At 43.3% G+C, this 20,788-nt stretch overlaps 1 protein-coding gene across 2 annotated transcripts in view; it reads right to left on the reverse strand.

Moving 5' to 3' along the window:
- The window catches only part of CHN1 (chimerin 1), an 86,375-nt gene that overhangs the window by 63,946 nt on the left and 1,641 nt on the right, over positions 1-20,788 (reverse strand). For both annotated transcript variants that reach the window (XM_075829495.1, XM_075829494.1), the window contains exons 3-4: positions 10,135-10,173; positions 6,343-6,398 (exon numbers count right to left, since the gene is read on the reverse strand). In XM_075829495.1, the coding sequence (XP_075685610.1) occupies positions 6,343-6,398; positions 10,135-10,173 (95 nt within the window). The remainder of the gene's footprint in view (positions 1-6,342; positions 6,399-10,134; positions 10,174-20,788) is intronic.

The raw sequence follows: 20,788 nt of genomic DNA on the forward strand, positions 1-20,788 counted from the left end.
ATTCACAAGGATTTTTATTTATATCTTTTTTTTTATTCAATAGCCCTGTTGCCCATTAATGTTGAAAATCACAAACAGATAATATTCCCACAATAACTCATTACTAACGCAGGTCTCTAGAGCTTTGTACAGGTCAATGTGTTCCTGTGTCCCCATAGAAATATAAACACTGCAAATACACATTAAAAAAAAAAAAAAATGTTCAAAAAGAAAATGATTTTTTTTCTTCCCCGTGCCCAACATACTCACCCTGAGGAAATTACTATCCATGTGTTCCAGAAAAGTCTTGAAAATATCAATAGATCCATTTTTTGTTATGGGAAATAACATTAAACCATACAGAATAGGGTTGGACGCTCCAGTCGCCACAAGTCCCTACTTACCGATTAAGCCATATTCAAACGTTGCGGTCATATCACACACCGTCCGTCGTGGGAGCTGGGCAAGGCAAGTACAATCTTTTGTTTTTTAAGGGCGCTGTGTGGCAATATACAAGGGGAGTGGGGGATTGCTGCGTGGCAGGATATACAAGGGGAGGGGGGAATTGCTGCGTGGCAGCATATACAAGGGGAGGGGGGATTGCTGCGTGGCGCTACCTACTGGAGGGATTGCTGCGTGGCGCTACCTACAGGGGGGATTGCTGCGTGGCGCTACCTACAGGGGGGATTGCTGCGTGGCGCTACCTACAGGGGGGATTGCTGCGTGGCGCTACCTACAGGGGGGATTGCTGCGTGGCGCTACCTACAGGGGGGATTGCTGCGTGGCGCTACCTACAGGGGGGATTGCTGCGTGGCGCTACCTACAGGGGGGATTGCTGCGTGGCGCTACCTACAGGGGGGATTGCTGCGTGGCGCTACCTACAGGGGGGATTGCTGCGTGGCGCTACCTACAGGGGGGATTGCTGCGTGGCGCTACCTACAGGGGGGATTGCTGCGTGGCGCTACCTACTGGGGGGATTGCTGCGTGGCGCTACCTACAGGGGGGATTGCTGCGTGGCGCTACCTACAGGGGGGATTGCTGCGTGGCGCTACCTACAGGGGGGATTGCTGCGTGGCGCTACCTACAGGGGGGCTGCGTGGCGCTACCTACAGGGACAGTGGTGTAATGCAGGATTATTTGCACGCCTTGATAAAGCGTCTGGAGGACGTGAAACGGTCGTAGGCTCTTTTGTCTTCTGATCCCGTGTTGCCTGCCTCAACATAGAATAAAAAGAAACCTTTTTTGCAAGTGGCGAGCTGTCTATTTTTCTACATGTTGACATTTGCTTACTTTCATACGCACTGAACACCGCTACATAAAGGCTGTCGAACCACAAGTCCAAGTAAGCACAAGCACAGGAATCTGTGACGTTACAAGCTACAGGTAGTGCCAACCATTACTATCTCTACATGTTGCACATTCTTTCATTGATGCCTATAATTGGGGTTTATAACAGTTTATTTTACAGGGGTACTTGTAATATTATAGTATTTAAAAAAAGTAAGTATGTTTTCTTATTCTCTCATTTAGTACATTATATTAGCGTTTACTGGGGGTATTACTTTTGGTCATCAGATCGCGCACCATTGATGGAGACTCGCCCTGCTCCCTAACTGCCCCGCTCAGGAGCTGCCAAGACTTAGAGGGAACATTGGGCCCCAGTCGCTGGGCTCTAGCCAGGTTTTTCAGAAACAGCCAAATGCGTTTTGCTATGCCCTTTTCAGAACTCCCATGGAAGTGAATTGGAGTTACGGAAACAGCGTAGCACAGTGAGATACGCTGTTTCTGGAATTTGGTAGCTGCATATACAGCTTAGATCACTGCGCTGCGCCATTCCCATAATTCCCATTCACTTCTATAGGAGTTTCAACACGCATTTGACGGTTTCTGGAAAATTCAGCAACCTCGTAACTCAGTGGCTGGACCCCAGCGACAGGAGGTAGGACAAGGTCAGGGAGCCCCGTTCCAGAGATAGGTCTGGTACCACATCTATCGAACATTTATGGCGCATTCTGTGGAAATTTGATATATATCTGAGATAGGAATGTAATATCCTATACCAGCTGCTGCTTGTATATAGCACTTTGAAGCTTCATATATTCTAGGTTTACATTCATACAAGTTCAGCAGTTCAGTATATAATTGGTGAACACAGGACAGCTGTATTTAGAAAACATTGTTGTTACATTAACAAATCAATGTAGCAAAATGTATCCAAGAAATATACACACGCATTTCACTAGATAAATATAAAATAGCTGAAGCAAGGGCGTATAGAGCAGTAACATTTATCAGAACATATATTGGCAGTAGATCCAAGACACCTGGAAGCTTAGACAGATTATCTATATACACGGTGTTAGAGGAAATGATTCATGGTAAAGCATATCCATGTGGTTGTATTTTCAGCTTGTGTTACATTATTAGCGAGCAATATATAGATAGAACTGACAGAAATTTGGCCTTGTGCGGTGCCCGTTCTCAATTCTAACTCATTATGGAGCAGGGACAAGACATCTGTAGGATGGCAATTAAAAGGCATGTTTATTATCACGGATCCATGATTAAAACCACAGCTTGGTAATCTCGCAGGGCGTTCCTTATAATACAGCTGTACTTTTAATTGTAATTAGGACTGTTAGACTCCGTCCCTCTATTTCATACTGTATCTAGTCCAGCTTCTTTTCCATGCTCCCAGGGACCTCATAATTTGTCCAAAATAATTTCAGTTACCATATTCCCCTTTTACATTGTAGAGATTAGTCTGGATACATATTAAGCACAGCGTACAAAGGCTCTCATAAAAAGCATAAATTCATACCCTCTGCAATTGGAGAAGTGGTTCATATTGTGTTAAAGAGGCTCTGTCACCAGATTTTGCAACCCCTATTTGCTATTGCAGCAGATCGGCGCTGCAATGTAGATTACAGTAACGTTTTTATTTTTAAAAAACGAGCATTTTTGGCCAAGTTATGACCATTTTTGTATTTATGCAAATGAGGCTTGCAAAAGTCCAAGTGGGCGTGTTTAAAGTAAAAGTACAAGTGGGCGTGTATTATGTGCGTACATCGGGGCGTTTTTACTACTTTTACTAACTGGGCGCTCTGAAGAGAAGTATCATCCACTTCTCTTCACAACGCCCAGCTTCTGGCAGTGCAGATCTGTGACGTCACTCACAGGTCCTGCATCGTGTCGGCCACATCGGCACCAGAGGCTACAGTTGATTCTGCAGCAGCATCAGCGTTTGCAGGTAAGTCGATGTAGCTACTTACCTGCAAACGCCGATGCTGCTGCAGAATCAACTGTAGCCTCTGGTGCCGATGTGTCCTCGCTCGTCTGACACGATGCAGGACCTGTGAGTGACGTCACAGATCTGCACTGCCAGAAGCTGGGCGTTGTGAAGAGAAGTGGATGATACTTCTCGTCAGAACGCCCAGCTAGTAAAAGTAGTAAAAGCGCCCCGATGTACGCACATAATACACGCCCACTTGGACTTTTACTTTTAAACACGCCCACTTGGACTTTTGCAAGCCTCATTTGCATAAATACAAAAATGGTCATAACTTGGCCAAAAATGCTCGTTTTTTAAAAATAAAAACGTTACTGTAATCTACATTGCAGCGCCGATCTGCTGCAATAGCAGATAGGGGTTGCAAAATCTGGTGACAGAGCCTCTTTAAAGGCTATCCTTTCATACTGATGGCCTATCCTTATGTTAGGGCATTAATTTCAGATTGGCCGGGGTCTGACTCTTGGCACCCCCACCCGAGTGAAGGGGCCACAGCGTTCCGGTCAGTGCCATCTCTCCTTCATTGTTAAACAGGCACACAACTGCAATACCAGGCACAGCCACAACCACATGTATGGCGCTGTGTCTGGTAAACAATGAAAGGGATCAGTCAGCTGATCGGTGGGGGTGCCGAGAGTCAAGCTGTCACTTGCTTCCCCCTTTCACCCCCCCCACTTGCAGAGACAGGAAGTAAAACTTTGCCCCCTGCTCCTTGATTTCAATAGAGTTCTGCACCCCAAATAAATTTTGCACCTATTTGTCATTTGAAAGCTTTGATTCTGGGCTTTAAAATGATAACAAGATCGGAGCTTCAGGCCTTATAATCTAGTTGCTGACAGAGTCTACAGTCATGATGTATTACATAAGGTTTTGGCAGGGAAAGGGTTAAAAATCACATGGCACAGAGTGGAGACCAAAATAGCAATAAGCTTTCATATTCTGAACTCGCTGCTGAAGGTGGTCATGCAACCACTGAAAAGTTTTGTTAAAGGCCCCACGGTACTTGTCATGACTATGTATGTATGTATGTATGTATGTATGTATGTATGTATGCATGTATGTATGAAACACACAGGCGTATAATCAGCCACATTGAAGCAAGAGGTCTAAAATCGTATAAAAGCTCAATACCAATTGTATAGGTCCATTCACTAATAGTTAGCGATAAACAATTTTTCCATACAATAGGAATAAGAATCTGTATATTTCAAGATTAAACTGTTACCTCGCCTCCTTGTAGGAGGAAATACTCGATTATACATATTTTTTTTTTTATACCATTACTAACATCAGTTTACTTTTGTAATGTTATTGCGGATTTACACAATTTCCGCTAAGAGCTTTATATTACAGGCTTTCATGAACTGGTTACTATATTGTTAATAAAGTGGGATTTCTTATAATAAAAATGACGTCTAAAAACATATCATAAGATCACAAGTCACATCTTATCACTGTCAAAGCTGCAGGCATCACACAAAGTTCCCAGATGACGCCGTAAAGAACGTAAGTCTATACTGCCACCTACTGACAATCACTGTGAACAACTAGGAAAATAAAAATCCCCAAAAACCTCACATTTCAGACTTGAATTTTCTCAAAGAATTTCTTTTACTTTTTGTAACAAAAGGTCCTCATGTATATTGATAACTATTCCCTTTCAATCTCTGACTGCCACACAGTTTTGTTACTGCAACCAGCAAACACTGCCCCTCCAGACTTGATTGAAATAATGCTTTATTTAGGACATAGATAGTTGTACAAACTGTTTAAAACCACCCATAAAAGCACATAACGTACACAACTGTACAAAAAATAGGACAATGTAATCGCATAAGGCAGGTCATACATGGGGGTGAAGTTAAATAACTACCTATATTATACAGGTTACTATATATATATATCCAATACACCAAGAGATAACAAAAATGCAAAAAACCAATGTAACATATTACCAGTCTCTATATCATACCGCTCGCTAGCAGATAATCCCCTACCATAAGCCATAGTGACTGCCTATACAATGTCAAGCACCCCAATGCACGTTTCGCACCCGGCTTAGTCAGGGGGTTCTGACTTATGCGATTACATTGTCCTATTTTTTGTACAGTTGTGTATATTATGTGCCTTTAAACAGTGTGTACAACTATCTAGGTCCTAAATAAAGTATTTTTTCTATTTTTTGCTATTTATTGACTATTGATTGACATCTACCCTGTCACCAGTTAATGTTGACGTACAGAGTGGGGGGGGGGGGGGGTATCAATCAAGGCTGGAGAATCTGGGTGGACACCAGACTGCCTGACTCCTGATAGCGTCAACGCCCAGATGACTCTTCACTGATAATGAACATGCAGCACGGTAGAAATGGAGTTGACCTATTTTGTTGCATCTGAAATAAATTATAGGGGCTGGTTTAGAAACATTGTCAGGTACTGTAATAAGTCTTGATGCCGGTTTAGTGCGGTAAAAAGTCCTGACAGGTTCCATTTAAAAAAAAAAATACATAATTCCTCTGCTATTTGCAAAAAGTGAAGTATTAGGGTATGTTCACATGCACTATTTATGGACGTAATTCAGGGGTTTTACGCCTGGAATTACGGCCGAAAATACTGCTTGTAAGCGTCGGCAAACATCTGCCCATTCATTTGAATGGGTTTTACGATGTTCTGTGCAGACGGTTGTATTTTTTACGCGCCGCTGTCAAAAGACGGCGCGTAAATAAGATGCCCGCGTCAAAGAAGTGCCTGTCACATCTTGGGACGTAATTGGAGCCGTTTTCCATTGACTCCATAGAAAAACAGCTCCAATTACGTCCGTAATGGACGCTGCGAAAAGCGCCTGCACATGCCATTACGGCTGAAATTCAGGAGCTGTTTTCTCCTGAAAACAGCTCCGTAATTTCAGCCGTAACGGACGTGCACGTGTGAACATACCCTTATTGTTGGGAAGCTTTTTCTATTTAAAGTAGAGCAAAAAAAAGAGAAAGCACTTTGTGGCCCAGCGTATGGAAGGAAAAACGTTTTGTTTTGCACACTGGCCACATTTGATAAGATGAATCTCTGGCTACGTACCTCACGTGTGCAGGTAATCCTTCGGGGGTGAGGCGCTTCCTGCTGCAGTTGGTACACTAAGGAAAGAGAACTGTAATTTACATGTTTATACTAATGCTGCATAACCTGATTATTTCTCCCAAATTCATTAATCCATTGCATCTACAGGTTGCACTGATGAGAGCCAACAAGACTGAAAAGGCCGGATACAAGTTGCCATGAATAGCTGAATAATGTTAGGCTTTATTTAGGCCAGGATAGATATATATATATATATATTACACACACACACACACACACTTTTGATGAAGTTTCTGGCTTCGTTTTCATTTATTATTTTTTTAAGCCAAACACCGGAGTGGAGAAAAAAAAAAAAGGAGATGCATCAGTCTTTTCTTTATACCGTTCCTTCCCTTTGGATCTACTTCTGACTTCGACTCAAGAAACTGAGCCAAAAACTTCATCATAGCTGTGTGTGGATCCTGGTCTTATCCATTTATTAGGCTATACATCAGAGGTGTTTGTCTTTTAATAAATAATGAACCACAGGGGCAACATGGAATGATTTTAATGGTCCTTCTAATAAACTTTAGGTTATTGAAGTGAGGACATGAAAATACCTTACATTTCAAGAGAACCCATCACCTCTCCTGACCGGTCTATTTTAGTAAATACTTGTATTCCCCATGAAACAACAATTCCACTGTAATGGCAGGAAGGAGGTGAAGGGAACAAGTGAGCCCTAATCTACCCACCGCCCTGTCCCTGCCTACTTGCAACGACCCGCCCTAGGCGACGGGGTACAACTTGGCGGCGGTCCCTACGCTGTCTAAGTGCAAGGGAGACAAACAGGGAACACGCAAGGGAATACAGTAGCCCACGGAACGCCGCGAGGAAACGGAGCGGTGAATGAGCCAGTTAGGATCAGGAAGTAGTGGAGTATACAAACGGGAGCACGGAGCAGAAGCAAGCCAGGGGCAGAGCAACGCAGGATAAACGGAACTGAAGCAAGGCAGAAGCACGGCAGAAGCAGGCTGGAGCAAGGCAGCAGTGGGGCCAGGAATCCAAGAAGAATAACAAGCAAGGAGGAAGAGAAAACGGCAGGTATAAATGGACAGGGGGCGGAGCTAACTCTGACTGACCAGGCCGCGATAGGCTCTCCCACTCCTGAGCCTGCCACCCTGATTGGTGGGAGCAGGTGTCAGTCTCAGAGGTCTGGCCTCAGGTGTCGACTGATTAATCCTGGGAGTATACCCAGACGTAGTGCCTGGCAGATCCTTTACATCCACAGCACCTATTCTTAGAACTTTGCAATGTGCCTTTACTCTGTTATTCCTCCTGGAAATGTATGAATAGATTAGATTGACAGCTGGGGGTGTCCCTACACACACTCAGCATTGAATTAACAGTTTTAGACTGTGTAGGGACATGGTAACATCCAATTGTCAATCTCTGAACACATTTCTAGGAGGAATAGCACAAGAAAAAGTGCTACAAAATTATTTTCTGGGGAATGAAAGTAAAACAGGCATGTCAGGAGAGCCGACAGGTCCTCATAGAAGGCAATGCTGTATTTCATAGCCTTTCAGTGGAGGGAGTAGTGTTCCTTTCTGAGAAATAAGCTATGAAACAGATACATTACCAGACCGTTTCATAAATTCATTCAAAATATTTTTATTACAGAGTTTTGATACTTAAAGAGGCTCTGTCACCAGATTTTGCAACCCCTATCTGCTATTGCAGCAGATAGGCGCTGCAATGATGTAGATTACAGTAACGTTTTTATTTTTAAAAAACGAGCATTTTTGGCCAAGTTATGACCATTTTTGTATTTATGCAAATGAGGCTTGCAAAAGTACAACTGGGCGTGTTGAAAAGTAAAAGTACAACTGGGCGTGTATTATGTGCGTACATCGGGGCGTGTTTACTACTTTTACTAGCTGGGTGTTCTGACGAGAAGTATCATCCACTTCACTTCAGAACGCCCAGCTTCTGCCAGATCACGCTGTGACGTCACTCATAGGTCCTGCATCGTGTCAGACGAGCGAGGACACATCGGCACCAGAGGCTACAGTTGATTCTGCAGCAGCATCGGCATTTGCAGGTAAGTCGATGTAGCTACTTACCTGCAAACGCTGATGCTGCTGCAGAATCAACTGTAGCCTCTGGTGCCGATGTGTCCTCGCTCGTCTGACACGATGCAGGACCTGGGGAAGTGACGTCACAGCGTGATCTGGCAGAAGCTGGGCGTTCTGAAGAGAAGAGGATGATACTTCTCATCAGAACGCCCAGCTAGTAAAAGAAGTAAAAACGCCCCGATGTACGCACATAATACACGCCCAGTTGTACTTTTACTTTTAAACACGCCCACTTGGACTTTTGCAAGTCTCATTTGCATAAATACAAAAATGGTCATAACTTGGCCAAAAATGCTCGTTTTTTAAAAATAAAAACGTTACTGTAATCTACATTGCAGCGCCGATCTGCTGCAATAGCAGATAGGGGTTGCAAAATCTGGTGACAGAGCCTCTTTAACACAGTTTCAATATCAAAGGACTTTCTCTCCAATTGCTCCTTAGTTATTTCTATTTCAAGAAAAGCCAAGGGAAAATGAAACCGAGTCGCATCCAGGTCTTCTCTACAGGAGGATGATGGCTCGAGAGATACCAAGTCCCCAGCTCCGGCATCTGCTAAACGTCACCCCTACCGGTAAGTCTTATAAACCAGAGGTGGAAAACCGGAGACTATGGCCCTGATGACATTTTTTGTAGGATATTTTCCTAGTCTCTCCTCATTTCATTCCATGAAACTCTTTGGCAGCGCATCTGTGTTTCTAACACTACTTCTAGTAGCAGAATCTCTTTATTTAAAGCAACACTCCACAGTTTAATGCTACAATACAAGTTATGTAGATTCGCAAATATTTTCCTTTATTGTTTTATACCAAGTCATTTTCTCTATTTTTATACATAGCGGCTTGTTTTAACGGAACCGTGTGGCCGTTCTGACAAAAATAGGACAGGTCCTACTGCTGTCCGTTTTTGGAGGACCAGTCTTGGCCATTCCATTAATTGGGCTGTTGAAACAACGGACTGCAGAAGGAAGCCGTCTGTGTTTCACGGATCCGTCACGACGAGCAACGGAAGTGTGCATGAGGCTTAACACTTCGCTTTCATCCACTTATACACCCCTACGCAAAACGTGACTTGTAGTTATTATCCTACTCCACCATTTATTCTGGTTGTCTATGAGAGGTGCAGATAAAAGCAGTCATTACAGTGTCTAAATGGCTAATAACCAAGTTCTCCGCTGACCATGAATGATACATTTATATTGTTATGGCAGTAATTCCTAAAAATGGTAATCTTTTTGGGGAATTTTTTCCACTTCTCAGAAACCCCTACCCTCAACCCTACAGCAAAGAAGCTTAGTATAGTTTAGGGATAAGTAAAGCTATATTGTCAGATTTGTTGACCGCTATACACGTCACCAAGTTATACGCCTTGTTATATACGGCTAAACATCCGGATACTGCCTAGGGTGGGGTATAAAAATGATATTTGCTATTCATATAGGAATGGGTTTTGTGATCTTACATCCCCTTTTTTGAAAATGGAAAATGCCTTTAATTGCATGAACATCTTAGATTTTTTCTGGTTTTCTCATTATTATAGACTTTACAAAGATTTCCTGTTTGCCTCGGACTAGATCACAATGGCAGCTGCTCCAACACATTTATCAACTTTGACAGCATGTTTTTTCCTGGTGCAGCGTTTCTAAATGATGGAGTTGACCGTATTGTTGCGTACTTACGGTAAGATTTCCACACAGGGGGCCTGTACTCATCATTATCTGAAAGAAAACAAGAAAAGCAACAGTTACCGCATCCAAATTTATAAAATGACAACTTTATATGTAATACGAAGCGGACCAGGTCAAATCACTGCAAATTAAAGGGGTATTCCAGCCTTCACCATTTTTCACCTATCCACTGGTGGATAGAACATATGGATAGGGGTTGTCCAAACTCGATAACGCATATTTAATAACGTATATTGCAGACGTACCATTGTTACTACATTTGATTTTTTAATGAAGCTGAATTTACAAATTAAAATAAGTAAGGCCCCATGCACACCACTGTGCCCATAATCACAGTCTGAATACGGGCATGACTGGCGACAGCCACCCGCATTTGCGGACCATGCTCCCATATAAAGTATGGGAGCATTGTCCGTAAAAAGCAAAAAATAGGACATGTCCTAACTTTTACAGAGCCTTTCTACAGCACAGACGCCTTCCTGTAAATATACGGGAAGGTGGCATTGAGCAATAGAAGTGAACGGGTCTGTAATTACGTATGAATTCTACGGTCTTGTGAATGGGTTGTCCACCTTCTGACAACTGATGACCTATCCACCGGATAGGTCATCAGTATATCATCGGTGCGGGTCCGGATGTTACGGCACATAATGCTATGTAAGGAGCCCGGAAGCAGTTGGCTCCATACATAGCATAGTGGCTGTGCTGCAGAACTGCAGGTCCGTTTCTATTCACTTGAATAGGAGCAGAGCTACAGGCTCGGCCGCTATTTCGTGGCCGGAGCGAAGTGCTTCCGGCATGTATGTCCGGTGCACAGAGGCAACGGACCAGCTCAACTGTGCGGGGTTCAGGTGTCGGACCCCCACAGATCATGTATTGATGACCTATACGGTGGATAGGTCATCAGTTGTCAGAAGGTGGAAAGATCCTTTAAGCACTGAAAAGCAGAAGATATATTTTAAAGATAATAAAATACAGATCCAGGAAATTACTTATAAAATATATTTATAGGAAAAAAAAAACGGTTCTAGAAAACTAATTTCTCAACCCGTATAATCCATAAAATCACAAACGCAGACATCATCATTCAGCTTTTGGCAGAAGTCCACGAAGTGAAATACAGATCATTAAATATTCTCTTTATTTCGGTGACATCATCAGGTCGGTTTTTAATTCACTCCGGTCACAAGTGCAGATAATACGATTCAAGCATGAAAGGGAATGAAAATAACTAGGAAACCTTACAGGAGCTGCATATGTGAAGAAGTAAACACCCTTAACATGACATTTTACAGGGAACTTTTCAGGGTAAACTGAAGGCGCTGCTCTTACTAAACACAAAGACCCTATGAAAGCAGCTTTAGGAGTCATGGATTAATCCGCAGACTGTTCAATAGCGGTGACCTTGTACAACCCTTCCTTAAAGAGATTGACACGTCTCTTTGAATGAGAACATCTAATAGATGCTGTAATTACTAGTAAACTATCGGGCACAATTGCACCCATCAAATGCAACACCCCCTCCCCCAACAGAAAGCGCGCTACATGTTAAATAATGTGCACTTCTTGGCTGACTGGCATCACTTGATGGCACCTGGAATAGATTACTACATGTTGGCTGTAGTAAAGTATTGTGTTTAACATACGGTAATATACCATTATCAAAATTACCCTCTTAACAAGGGGGTATCTCTCTTATTATAAGGACACATGGAGGACCCTAACCCTTTCAGCCTCTTAGAGGGGTCGTCTCACCATGACAACCGCTTTTATAAATGAAGCTGGGCCCACCGATCAATGGCAGGCTTCACTTATAAAAAAAAAAAAAAGGGGGGGGGGGAAAGAGGGTCATTTAGCAGTTGCAGCCAGGCATATATTTCTCCCGCAGTATTGCATGGCTGTCCGTGTCTTACATGGATGGGCCAGTTCCGGTGTGGCTCATATAGGGTAACCCCCCCCCCCCCTCTATGACTTCCACAAGACCTAATAAGGCAAATGGAAAGGGATTGTCTTTGGCCCGGTTCACATCATTCCTAATTTTTGCAGCACAAAATAGAACAGAATGCAGCACTATTTTCGCCGACAAAATGACAGAACCCATTAGTCAATAGGTTCCGTCAGGCATGGATTCAGCGCTTTTGCTTCTCCCGTTATCCTGTTCCTCTGACGGAACAGAATAACCGAAATCACAGCGCAGAGCTGAACAGAGCAGGAGTGAGATAAACCCATTCAAGTGGACCCGTCAGCTCTCTTGATATTTCTGTTTTACTAAATACTTGCGTTACGCATAAAATAACAACTCTCGAGCATCTTTCCGGTGTCCCTACAGTGCGCCACTTTCAGCACTAAGCTGGCCATACACTAGAGATTTTGGATGGCCTATAAGGCTGATAGACTATTTTCTGACGACCATGAGTAGCCTTTAGTGACACGAACGAGCGTCACGAAGACCGATATCTGTAGAACAGTTGATCTGCCATGTTGGCTTTTTCGGTCACAGTCTTGTAAAGTTGCTCATGTCAAACGACAGATCTCTATCCCACCAATAGAAGCCCAGACCAGGACATAGATCAAGGTAGAGATCGATCGGTGATTTATCATTTTAACTCACGTCGTTGTCCTCCATCATGAGACCCTTCATAGACCAACAATGGACGCCAAGGCATTAAGAAAACGGCCGTCTGAAATCCCTCATATATGACCAGCTGTAGACCGTGTCATACTGTGTTGGGACAAGCCCCATTGACAAGAGAAATGGTAACACCCAGTTGTATTGAGGAATAACAGAGGAATGGAAGAACTGAATTGTTATTTTATAGGGAACACAATTATTAAATGTATTTATATTATTATATTTATTGAAACCATCAGAAAAGCTGACCGGTCCTCATTAATAGACACAGACAATTTATCACAGTCTGTGTCTTCAGCTCCGTAGGACATACAGGGACAGCTATAAATGTCACCCTGGAAAGTTATAATGGGATTAATACTACTTGTAAAGGGAACAATTGCGATAATAATAGTATATTGGGAATGGCTGTTTATGCAATTTCCAAATACCCAAGATAATCTTGGCCAAAATGACGAGAAAAAAAAAAATTTTTTTTTTTTTAAATCGCAGAACGGAACCCAGAGGAAACAATCTGATTAACCGCTAGATTACATAACCTCCCACCTTCTGCTTGTGGTTTGTTAGATTTCAGCTTGGATCAGCATTTCCTTTCCTGTCAATTCAATACAACCTGAAAACTTTCACTCACCCTTCCCTCGCTGTGCGACTGGAGAGGAGAAAAGGAAATACTAAGGAAGTGGCAGCAAACAAAGCAGAAGGCAACACGACCTAGAGATGGATTTCAGGAACGGCCAGTGAAAAATATCCCACTAATTAGATGAGCCCAAAAGTGCTTGAGGAAATGAAGACAATGTTTGGAGGGAGCAGCGCTGCTACTATAAGTGAACGCCTGTATATTATCTGGGTTTACGGTTTAGTTTAGGCGCAGGAGTGAACCATTCAATGGATACAACTTCTCTTCAAGGCGGATGCCACACTGAAAACCTGCAACTAATTTATAGTATAGAACCCCATTCACACTAAGCAGATTTTCTGCTGGATGCCCTAAGTGTTACGTATTTGCCGTAGATTTCACGCTCTGCATTGCATGTAACACTTGTGAATATTGCCAGGGAATTGACAACAATCCGCCGCATTTGAACGTACCCCAAGCGGGATATGGATTTGTTGTCATATGTACATTTTGCACACGTACATTAACCGATTTCATTAACCTGTTCTTTTGAAGGACTGTCCCATCTATCAGAGAGGTAGTAAGCTTCTCCAAGATGCAGCAACCTTAAGGCTATATTCACAGGAGAGTGGAAAAAAAAAAAGACCATTAAAAATAAATCAAACTGCTATGGCTGTCCCCCTACAGGCACTGCCTTGGCTGAGCAGGGATACCCCTCTGACAGCAAGGACACATCCGACGATAGGGCCCTCACTGGCAGTTGCGTCAAAGGTCTTTCCCCGGAATGAGATCTCCCCTTCCCTGTCCCCCTTGTTCCCGGTCTTAGGTAACCCGGCGTTTCCTCCAGGGCGGGAGGGGGGTCCATTTAGGAGCTGGTTGCAGGCAGGTAGAGGCCCCGCCTCTCATTACCTGCACGGGGAGTCATGGATGACTGGCCCGCAACTGACGTCTTTGACAGATCCTCTCCCCCTTACTCCCTGGCAGGTTACTCAGTTGAGACACTGCCTGGTGTCCTTGCCTAACCCTGCGGAACATGCTCGGGACAAAATTCCGTATGAACTCCTCTGCTTAGGCACTGGCTCAATGCGTCACACTCTATCCAGACTATACTCCCTACTAATCTCCCCATCTCCCCTCTCCACACCCACATATTTGCTACGGTGGGAAAGGGACTTGGGAATCACACTCTCGACGGAGCAACAAGATAGGGTATACACAATGACACATAAATCGTCCATGGCCAGCAGGTATCAGGAAGCGGGATTTAAAATCTTAACGCGCTGGTATAGGGTGCCTTCCAGACTACATGCCATGATTCCGGCGGTCTCCCCGCTGTGTTGGAGATGTGGTGACCAGGTGGGAACGATTCTACATGTCATTTGGGAGTGCCCGAGGCTGACTGACTTTTGGTCAGAAGTGTGGCGTATCACCTCTAAATTCACAGACTTCCCGCTCCCGTGCACACCGGCCTTCTTCTTGCTCCATCTGTGCGAGATCCCGCTGTTCTCATATCGTCGCTCTGTGGTCCGCCATCTGGTGAATGCTGCCAGGGCCTGCATACCTGCGCTGTGGAGACAATCGGGTGCGCCGTCGCTCAGCATGTGGTTCAATAAGATACAGGAGATCATGAGGATGGAGGATCTCACGGCATCCATGAGAGGTACTCACGCCAAGTTCATCAAGACCTGGTATCACTGGGTCAGGTTTCAATCATCACTGGAGTTAAGGAACATCGTAGCCTCTTGATTTGTACTTTCGGCATGACATATAACATCGGAACTCGTCCCTTCCTTTCCCTCCCCTGTCGTTCCTCTTTTCTCCTTTCTTTGTTCATACCCCCTTCTAAGATATGCTTCACTGTGGGCCTTAGTGCATGTCTGCAGGTTCGGGATGCATGGGCCTAGCCCCAATGAATGTTTGACAGTACTTGTTTGTACATATACCATACAGGATGACCACATATGCGTGCCGAAGTACTATATGGTTGCATATTCTTTATGCATTAACGTGTTATGTTTGAAAAATTTATAAATAAAAAAATTTATAAAAAAAAATAAAAAATCAAACTGTCCGTTTTTCACACGGTTTGGCTTCCTTAAAAACAGCCAAAAATAGAACACGTTCTATTTTTGGACGGCCAGTGTTCCATGGTCTATGGGTGTTCACGGTCTATGGACCCTGAACACTGGCCGTCAAAAAATAGAACGTGTTCTATTTTTGGCTGTTTTCAACGGCGGTTTTTAAGAAAGCCAAACCGTGTGAAAAACGGACAGTTTGATTTATTTTTAATGGTCTTTTTTTTTCTATGGTCGTGTGAATATAGCTTTATGTTGCTGCATCTTGGAGAAGCTTACTACCCATCTGATAGGAGACGGGACAGTCCTTCAAAAAGAACAGAAATAATTAAATAGGATCATTTAAAAAAAAAACAGACGTGTAAATACACCCATAGAACTTTTTTGTTCTAAAAACGGCCATCGCACAGCCGTATTTTACTGTCATGTGAATATAGCCTAAAAGGTCCCGACAGGTACAAATTAAATATGGCAGACGCCAACCTATTAGTTAGATTATTAAATTAGAAGTAAACCAATAAATTATATAAAGGAAACTCCACATTCCTCCTTAAACCAAACAACTTGACATAATTCTCCGACCAGTTCAGCACATTTAAAACAAGCCTAATGGCATCTGGACTGAGATCAGGACAAGCTGTGGCCCATATGCCACAGGCTGGTGACATCTGTGCAATGTACATGCTAGACGTGGCTCCATATGGATATTTTATGTACCAGAAAAGGCACGTTTGGCTGAATAATCACTTATCGATTAATTGCAAGACGCAACTCTTGGCTTACAGAATAAATCTTCTACAACTACTCCATCCATGCAACAATACATTTCCAGCGGTCTCTCATCATGAGATTACACGGCTTTCTACCAGAACAACAGCACTATGCAGCTACATATTAGGAAGGGAAATATTAAAGACCATGCACACCTTTGAAAAGTATTTTTTCTTTATAAAAATGTTGATCGGTGTTTGGTGCAACTTTGTAATTACATTTTATTAAAAAATATTTTTTATTTGTTCAGATATAGCTGCTTTGTATCCTGTATACAGAGCAGTTGTATCTTGTGCTAAAACCTGTATCCATCAGGTCAGCGGGACTGACTGGGTTCAGTGTCAGCGGGTCCTGTGTGTCTCGGACATGCAGGACCGAGCTGTTAGGCTGGGTTCACACGACCACATTAACGTCCGTAATGGTCGGACGTATTTCGGCCGGAAGTCCCGGATCGAACTCAGTGCAGGGAGCCGGGCTCCTAGCATCATAGTTATGTACGATGCTAGGAGTCCCTGCCTCTCTGCAGGACAACTGTCCCGTACTGTAATCATGTTTTCAGTACGGGACAGTAGTTCCACGGAGAGACAGGGACTCCTAGCATCGTACATAACTATGATGCTAGGAGCCCGGCTCCCTGCACTGAGTTCGGTCCGGGACTTCCGGCCGAAATACGACCGTCCATTACGGACGTTAATGTGGTCGTGTGAACCCAGCCTTACCGATCACATCTAAGTTCATAACTTAGATGTGATCGATAACAAGTGGATCCACGCAGGACCTGCTGACACTGAAGCCGTCAGTCCTGCTGACCTGACAAACACAGGTCTTAGCGCAAGATACAGCTGCTCTGTATACAGGATACAAAGCAGCTGTATCTCAAAAAGTAAAAATTATTTGTAATAAAATGCAATTACAACGTTGAACTAAATAAACTCATGCACATTTTTATTTAAATTGTTGTTTTTAAAGGTGTACATAGCCTTTATGTACTTATAAAAGGCATTACCAGCATTTTCAGTTACGTACACGCATCGGTGTATGCAAGAATTGGCTTAAAGGGGCTGTCCACTTTCTGCAAATTGATGTTATTTTTGTATAGTTAAAAGGTATACAATTTTCCCCATATACTTTCTGTATTAATTCTTCATGGTTTTCAATATCTCAGCTTGTTGTTATTCAGTAGCAACATTCATGGTTTACTTCCAGTGGATAAAATTCTTTCCATGGTCATGTGATAGACACAAAGGTGCACGGCTCGTTACAGTATGTGTATCACAGCGGTGTCATCGAACGAACCCAGCACCTGTGTCCATCACATGACCATGGACAGAATTTTATCCACTGGAAGTAAACAACGAATGTTCTTACTGAATAACAACAAGCAGAGATATTGAATACCATGCGGAATTAATACAGAAAGTATATTGGGAAATTGTATAGCTTTTAATTATACAAAAAAATAACATTAATTTGCTGAAACCGGACAACCCCTTTACGGCCAGCGCTCCCCTTCTAATTCTTGTCATTGAACCGGAACCATCATTGTACAGCTTAACACAATCATCACGTGACCTCAATGTCTTCCTATAGGGAAAAAAAAATTGCGTAACAGGAAACCTACTCAGTACCTTTGAAAAATTAATCTGAAGTAACAGTAAATCCTAGCTGGGGAGGAGGAGGGGTTGCAGCTGCCGCTTCTCTCTGTGTGTTTGTGTGAAACTGTACGCTGTGAGATAAGGGGGGGGGGGGAATTAAGGAGACATCTGACTGGTTTAGAGTGCGGAGTATCTATGGGTACCCCCAAGCATCCCCATTCGTGGGTTTTAAACACCGCCCCTGATCGCCTACTTTTGTGAAAATTTACATAAGTCACGTACACTTTGGGACCTGTTTGTGAGACAATCACTCAAGAAACAGGACGGTAACACCAAAGTGAGGCTTCATGCACATGACCGTGCCCGTAATTGCCGGCCGAAGACAGACGGCCATTTTTACGGGACGTGCTCCCATTATAAAGTATAGGAGCGCGGTGCGTAAAATTAAAAAATAGGACATGTCCTATTTTTTTCGGCATGTTTCTTCAGCACGGACACCCTCCCGTAGACATAGAAATGAATGGGCCCGTAATTACGGGCAATTTTACGGTCGTGCGTATGGGGCCTAAGGGCAAACATCACACCAGGAAGAGCCTGATAATTCAGAAAGTATACAAGGAAAAGTAAAACATACAGCTACAGCCCAGAATAGATAATATTTCCCAGCACTTCAGACATTGCAAATTTACTACTGTAAATTCACATCAAACTCCGCAAGACAATCAGGCAGATTAGCCGCAGAACAATGCAGGCCGCAAATTAGTTCAACTTGAAAATCTGCATGGATTTTTTTCTGCAGCATGTGAATGGAAATGATAAAACTCCATTCACAAGCTGAGCACTTTACCGAAAATCTGCCATGTGTGAACACCGTCTAATAGTCCAGCACAGAACGATGATGTCCGAAGACCCATTTGGTAATTCAACACTTACCAAGTCAGGTAACTACCATACTCTAAGAATCTTACTGTACGTAATTACATATTAGACTACATTCACACACACACTATTTTTGGTCAGCGTAGAATCCGTATATTTGTATCATATATGTATCCTACTCAGGCCAAAAATACGGCCATGTGAATGCATTATTAATAGTAGCAACAATCTTAAGGCTACATGCACATGTTGCATATTTTGTGGCGAAAAATATGCATCAAAACCGCAGAAAAAAAACGCAGGTAAAATACGCACCTAATTGCGCTTTTTTAAAATTTTCATGCGTAAATTGGTACATTTTCATGCTGCGGGTGTTGGTGCGTTTTTCCTTAAAACTAGACGGATACAATTCACAAGTGGAAAGATAAATTGACACAATGCGGAATTTTAAAATACGCACCGCAGGTCAGTTTAGCGCAAACCAGCATGTACATGAGAATTCCTAAAATCTAAATTTACTTTGCCGGTACTGCAAATACACGTGGCAAAACCGCATGTAATACGCATCGTGTGGATTGAGCCTAAAGGGGTTTTCTGGCGTTTGATCACTGGGACCCCCATTACACCATGAAATTCTCCTTACCTAATATAAACCTTATTATAGCACCTCTAAAGAACCCGAACATTGGAGCTCCGCAGTTCTATATTCCGTCGTTCCTTTTCTCAGCCGACATCTGCCAGTGCATTGATCTCTAACCTCTAAATGGAGTCCCATTCACCACAGAAAAAGTCTAAACAGATAGAGTTCCCTTCTTAAGTTACAGTTGTATAAACTGCGTTTTCTCCATGATCACGTATGTTTAATATAGGGGTCATATAATGGATCTCCAATTAATCGGATTCAGATGTAAATCCAATGAAACAAATAACGTCAGCTGATAATCATACGTTCTACCTGACGATACAGATACCAAAGCAACATAAAGGCGTAAAGCTTAGGGTCATTTTATGCTCATTATCAACGTTTTGCTGAAGTAAAGAACGGTCACTAATTCGTTCACATCTGCGTCGGGACTCCGTTCATGGGTTCCGTCGGACCTTTCTGTCAGGGGAACTCATGAACAGAATCCAAACTGGAACAAAGGGAAACCGTAGGTTTCCGTTTGCATCACCATTGATTTCAATGGTGACGGATCCCGTGCAAGTGGTTTCCGTTTGTCACCGTTGTGTAAGGGTTCCGTCGTTTTCACGGAATGAATAGCGCAGTCGTCTGCGGAACAACGGAACCCTGTCACAACAGCGACAGACGGAAACGATTAGCTGGGTTTCCGTGACTATTGAGTCAATGGCGAGGGAAACGGAAGTTTCCATTTCACTTTCTGCTGAGGGGTTGACCCGACAGGAACCCCGTTGTGAGACTGCGATCGTAGTCATATGCCACATTGGTGGTTTAATTGCCAGATCACACAGGTACGGCCCCACATAGCGGCAGACGCTTGCGAAGGAAACCATGCCTACATGCGATGGCAGCCGGCTGCATGATTGTGCAGGTAATAACCTGTGAAATGATGCCGCCATTTGCTTCTGCAAGCAAGTTGGCTTTCAGCCGTGTGCGGCCACCGGAACGTGGTTCCATACCCTGAGGGCTTGTCCACACACAAAGGAATTGCTGCAACTATTCCATTGAAAGTAGAAAACTTTCCGCTACGGAAAAAACGCTCCATTTCCTGCGGATTCTACTGCAGGAAATGGTGCATATTTTGCTGCGTTTATCTCAACGCTGGGAGACGGTGACATCTCCTCTGAAAAACGCGGCAATTCAGTCCACTTTGCGCAGCAGGAATTGACGTGACGTGGTACGAAAAATACGCATCGCAGATCAATTTCTGCTCTGAATTTTTAGGCAGCGTGTGGATGAGACTTGTTAAATCTCACCCACGTTGCTGTTACGGTGTTCTGCTGCGTTTTTTCCATCCACAATTCCGGACGGATAAAACGCATTAATTCCGCAACGCGTGGACGAGCCCTAAGCGATTGCATTTACACACAGCGATTTGCAGAACTTATGATCTAAATT

This window comes from Rhinoderma darwinii, chromosome 6 (assembly GCF_050947455.1).
Source record: "Rhinoderma darwinii isolate aRhiDar2 chromosome 6, aRhiDar2.hap1, whole genome shotgun sequence".
Taxonomy (NCBI): Eukaryota; Metazoa; Chordata; class Amphibia; order Anura; family Rhinodermatidae; genus Rhinoderma; species Rhinoderma darwinii.